The sequence below is a fragment of the Bactrocera tryoni genome, chromosome 1, assembly GCF_016617805.1.
Source record: "Bactrocera tryoni isolate S06 chromosome 1, CSIRO_BtryS06_freeze2, whole genome shotgun sequence".
Taxonomy (NCBI): Eukaryota; Metazoa; Arthropoda; class Insecta; order Diptera; family Tephritidae; genus Bactrocera; species Bactrocera tryoni.
The window spans coordinates 58318033-58324227 of NC_052499.1; the positions used below are offsets into that span (position 1 = coordinate 58318033).

Genomic DNA, 6195 nt, shown 5'->3' on the forward strand with positions numbered 1-6195 from the left:
TGTTTAGTGCGACAAACCGTTTATAGCGACCATTTTTTACGATAATTCGTTTGTTCAATTTGATATTTCACCGTTCAATTCTCCTTATTGGCGCGCGTAAATCACAGTTAGTGTTTGTCACCTGTTATGACAAGTTCATAAAGCGCCATAAAATGAGTTCTGTGAAGAGAAAATGTTTTACAATTGAAGAAAAGAGTGCAATATTAAATAAAAGAAAGAGAAGAGAGTGCAATATTAAAATTAAAGAATAAATAACAGCAATTTAATGCCAATGTTTTGAAATGGAAACGTGTAAGAACTTCTACTCATGAGCAGTTGGATAAGGCATTGTTACAGTGGTTTAAGCTTCAGCGACCGGGGAATACCTCTTAATGGACCTCTGCTAGAAGAGAAAGCAAATTTTTTTGCTAGACAGCGAAAACGCTCTTTATTTTTGTTTACAACAAATTATTATCATTAATTGTGTTTCACGAGACATCCGAAAATGTGATAAATATATATTTGGAGGATAAAATCGAATTGTTTTAAAGAAGTTTTGCGATTTTACTATTGCCCTTTTCTTTAAAATTTCAGTCGTAAGCCACTTTTTTACGCAAAAAACTTTGTTTCCTTGTTTTTCTGTATTTAAGAAGCAAACTACACTCCCTATCCACCAAGTTATCCACTGTTAAATTGATAAAAAATTCATTTTTAAGACTTCTTAAACATCACTTCTTCAATGCACCTGCACGCCGCGCAAAATATTTGCAAAATATTTGTTTAAGTATCAGCTGAGTATCTGCAAAAAAACATCAGGGTTGCAATATTGCCGCAGTTATTTGCTTGCTCGAACATCCCCCTACTCTACGTGCTCAATTTAGTGATAATGAAATTTTTAATGCAGATGAGACCGGGTTGTTTTATAAATTAACCCCAGACAAGACGTTGAAATTTAAAGGTGAACAAGTAAGGAAGGGCTAAGTTCGGGTGTCACCGAACATTTTATACTCTCGCATGATAAAGTGATAATCCAGATTTCATTATCCGTCATTTACATATTTTCCAAATACCGTATTTTTGTAAAGTTTTATTCCGCTATCATCATTGGTTCCTAATGTACTATATATTATACAGAGAAGGCATCAGATGGAATTCAAAATAGCGTTATGTTGGAAGAAGGCGTGGTTGTGAACCGATTTCACCTATATTTCGTACATGTCATCAGGGTGTTAAGAAAATATTATATACCGAATTTCATTGAAATCGGTCGAGTAGTTCCTGAGATATGGTTTTTGGTCCATAAGTGGGCGAGGCCACGCCCATTTTCAATTTTAAAAAAAAGCCTGGGTGCAGCTTCCTTCTGCAATTTCTTCCGTAAAATTTAGTGTTTCTGACGTTTTTTGTTAGTCCGTTAACGCACTTTTAGTGATTTTCAACATAACCTTTGTATGGGAGGTGGGCGTGGTTAATATCCGATTTCTTCCATTTTTGAACTGTATATGGAAATACCTGAAGAAAACGACTCTGTAGAGTTTGGTTGACATAGCTATAATAGTTTCCGAGATACGTACAAAAAAATTACGTTCAAATATGCCCCTCCCTAATGCGATCCCTTGTGCTAAATTTCATTTTGATATCTTTATTTATGGCTTAGTGACGCTTTATAGGGGTTCTGCTAATTTTGGTCTTGCCCAGGTCGGAGGCACAACCACCTGCACAACGGACACAAGGAATAATATCGATGGAAAAACGGTGACAATGCTGTTACAGTTCGTCCACTGAATGACCGGGGGACACAAGTCAAATACCAGAGCTGACCCTAAGGGAAATTATGTATTTCACTCCACACTTGGGAATGTGAAAAGAGCGACTGCAGGCAATCGTAGGCAAAGTAGGACGCATTTTGTGGACTGATCAGGGTCTCAGACGTTGTGCTATTCGCACCATATATCGTGACTTCTTTGTAGCCTGTACCACTTATAGAGCCGCTGTATGGTAGGAAGTAGCCACGATAGTCTTGGGTTGCTAAAAACTCCTCTCAATACAGAGTTGTATGATGCTTGTCAGTTTGCCTGTATGTCACACCGTCTCCAACGGATGCTATATAGGTTTTGTTATGTGCATCCCCTCTTGACCTGATTGTCATAGAGTGTGCTGTTGCATTCAGGTTAAGAAGGGGAGTGAGTGTTTTATTTCTGCGGAATGACTGGATTTCCGAAGATGATGTGGAAAGGTAGGAGTATCTAAGGAGCAGGAAGTTTCTGAGTCAGATATAGATGGCATAACCGTTGGGACAATAATTCGTTGATTTTGAATTAAATTAAATCGAAACATTTCTTCAAATAAAATTCTGCCAACATATTGAAGTATTTCCCTGGCTTTGATTCTTGCAAAATACGAGAGTGTTACATCCGAACTTTGTTGTTATTATTCATAATTCAAACAAATGGAAACCTTCAAACCGACATTGGACGCAGCTATTCAAGCTAACTACCGTTCTCTGTAAAATTTTATAGATTTGTTAGTATTTTCATATTTACATTCTTTAAAATTCAAATAGTGATCCCGAGTTAACTGGCGTCATTATAATATCATTTTTGAAATCCTTACCGCTCTGGATGGTAAATATGTGTTTACAAGTATGTATATATGTTTATACTATATAATATATGTGTATATTTTACGTTTGTTCAGAAATCTGACCAGTAGAAAATTGTTCTCCTTACCCGTATCTGTTGATTCCCGCAGCCCAGTCCTTGCAGGTAATTTTGATATTGCGATATCACGCACAGCAGACAGTAAGACTAAGTGGCGATAAAATAAAGAAGAAGCAATTTGAATGAAATTCAAAAACGGTTTGATTATACTTATAGCGTATGTATGTGTGTATTTATGTATTCATGAACGCAATGCTGTAAGCGATATACATTTACAATATATTATACATATGTGTGGGTGCATAAGAAATGTTTATGCTCACATTTAGTCCATTAGCGGGAATACAAAACAAATGTGTTTAATATTTTCCCAACGAGAGCAGTCAGCCGATGCAGAACAGCCGATATTTCAAGAGGTCAAGCGAAGCAAGTTTTCGCTAAACAATAACAAAACTAATGCGTCAACACATATTAAATGTGTGTTTGTTTTTTGTTGCCAAATCTGTGGTACATCTTTCATTTACTACATTTATAGGTAGTTCTTCATTTAAATATTTGTGGAGAAATTCAAGGGGGAAAAAGTTAACAAAATGATAGCGGGTCCGGAAGTGAGCCGAATTGAAATACTTGTTTGGACGAATAATCTTGAAGAGATTCTCCAGGCACACTTGCATCTCAAAATGCATATTTTTTTAAATCCCATCATAATGTTTCCTTGGAAATACCCTAAAAAAAATCCCTGAAAATTTGAGCCCTTAATATTAATACTAACAACTGAACCAAGGGATGTAAAAATTGTCGATTGAAAATACACGACAATCGTGATTTTTTATCTTTAAATTTCTATAGCACAGAGGCATCGCTTTGACTTTAGACACATTTTTCTCAGAATCATCTACAAAAGTGCCCATTGCGACAAAGTCGAAACTCACATCAGGCTCTAAACCTGATTTTTCCATGAAGTTCGCATTTTTTTGTATTTATCTCGTAAATGACAAAAGCTACAGAAAGAGAAGAAATGTACAGGACAAACTTGTAGGAAATTTTGTTTGCTACAAGTCAAAATCGCTATCATTAACACTTCCCGAGATATTCGGATTTTTAAGTAAGGCTTTATAGATTTTTTATAGATGGTATGTATTAAAAAATCTATAAAAATTTCATTTTGTGTTGCAACTGACTCTGACAAATAAAAAGGTATGTATGTATGGAAAAGTTCACCAATTAAATGAGATTAAATTCGTAATTAACAGGTACGACTATGCCAAACTTGTGAACTTTGATGACCTAATGAATTTTGATTTTGTCTTAGACCAAAATCTACGATTGTAAGCTCTTCTTAATATTAATACAAATATCAAGTCTCCGCATGAATTTCTTACATATAAAAACGGTGGTATCTTCTGTAGATCAGATACCAGCAACATGCAGCTTTTCCAAACCAAAGCTGCTGCCATTAATGTACTAATTGTCAGTAAAGTGGGTAAAAGAACTTGCTTTAGGGAAGTGACAGTCCGCTTTGATATTAAAAGGACTATGCAAGTCTTGAGCCACTGGCCGCACAATTGGGGTAAATTAAGGACGCCATACTTCACTATAAGTCTAGTTTGGGAGGAATAAGTCTAGGAAGTCACCTCAGCCTTTATATCCTTGGAGTGAGAACAGATCGGAGCTGGGCTATCTGGTCTTCAGTTTTATAAAGTTGTACTAATTTGGTTCATATGTGACCTTAAGCAGTTATGATGTAATTTATGAATTCAGATAACCTGATCTACGACTTCAGTAAATAAAATATTTAGCACGCCATCCAGAAATACCAGATTATTTTCTCTACTTTATTCGAGATATATCTGAGGATACATAAAAAACATAACTATTTACATGTTCGACAGATAAAATTTTTGCATTTAATTTCCAAGCAAATAACAAATATGAACCTTAAACAAACAACGACTGTAAATAATAAAGTACAAATAATTTAAACGCGATTTAAATGCCTTTGAAAGTTGGGTTTTGCTCGGAGAATCAAAAATATGTGGCATAAACACAAGCATAAATATAGTATATTCAATAATTTTGTGTTTTTTAAATACTCACATTTAGACACATTACAAAAAAGTCGATGGTGAATATAAAGCCGACGACGGGATCGAAGTTGACGATTTGCGTAAATGATAAATATCCCAAGTGAACAATTTCAATCAGGATATCGCAAAGCATGAAAACAATCCAGGGTAACAGCAGCTGACGACGATTCTGTGCAAAAGGAATATATGTTTCATATATTGGTGATTTTTTTGTTGCTTTTCATTAAAAAATTTAAGTCACACTCAGTGCACACTTACCTGCTTCAGCCCCACGAACGTTAAGAGCGACGACATGACGATGAAGAACGAGCAAACCAGAAAGAGAATATTAAATACAAGAATAGCTGAAATAACGAAAGCATATTTCTATAAAGTATTATAAAATTATAAAAATGTTGATATTGATAAACTATTTTACTCATTCTAAATACTCACTCACCCGGTGTTATCTCTCCCTTAGCCAAGATGCTTTCCCCTAATGGTTGCTCTCTGCTGCCGGCCAGAAACTCCTGTTCATCATAAACAGTAATGAGCATAACAACGGTGGAGAAACCAAAGTACACCTACATATATTTATAAAGTAATTAAAATACTAAAAAATATTTTGGCACCTGACATGATTAATTAGAGATATTTGAACATAAATGTTAGTTATAAAAGTGGGGTAATTTGATATTTTGTTTTTGTCTTCAAATGCTACTTATATTCTTAATAAATTGGTGTTGAGTGTACAGTAAGTATGTGTGCACGCATGTCTTCAACTACTAATAAACAGAAACCAAGTCCTAAATACCCCAAATTGAAGGAGAATCAAAAGCAACAAACCTGCTATTAAACTGATGCCTTCTTTCTTATATCAGATTGACGAAAACCAAATCAAAAAATTTAAATTCGAATAATCGGTTTATGAACGGATCCGCAACTCTATAAATAATATACATATATGTACGTATTACTGATAAGGGAGAGAGCAGAATGGATATATCTGTGTGTATTATGCGAATTACTCCCTCAGTATATGGGATATCGATTACAAATTTTACACATGTTCTTTTTTTTCTGGAAGCCGCTTATTTTTTAGAACCGCCGTTATCGTTGTAACGATAGAGGATTAGTAGGCTGATACTTTGCCAACTAATAGAACGTTATAGCTCCAGTGCTATCAATCACATTGTGTCACTTTAATTTTCATTTAACCAAAAAAAAATTAAGTCAGGAAAGTTGAACAAAAGTTACAGCTGTTTAAACATGAGTGAACAGAAATTGAAATTTTTGTATTAAAAAGGGAAGAATGCCACGTAAGCCACCAATAAAATTTGTTTCCGTAGACGATGCTGTATCAGTTCGGGTAGCACAACAATGGTTCGCTCGCTTCCGTTCTGGAAATTTCGATGTGAAAGATGAACCTCGCTCTGGTCGACCTATCGTTTAAAAAGTCGATGAAATTTTCAAAAGGATTGTCCAGGACCGTT

At 35.0% G+C, this 6195-nt stretch overlaps 1 protein-coding gene across 1 annotated transcript; it reads right to left on the reverse strand.

Annotated features, from left to right (window-relative positions):
- Positions 1-2669: 2669 nt before the first annotated feature.
- LOC120773153 lies at positions 2670-5370 on the reverse strand. The gene is made up of 4 exons (XM_040102141.1): positions 5163-5370; positions 4982-5067; positions 4734-4892; positions 2670-2783 (listed from the first exon to the last, which is right to left on the reverse strand). The coding sequence occupies exons 1-4, from the start codon at positions 5257-5259 to the stop codon at positions 2670-2672; spliced, it is 456 nt and encodes a 151-aa protein (XP_039958075.1). The 5' UTR covers positions 5260-5370.
- Between the last annotated feature and the right edge of the window lie 825 nt (positions 5371-6195).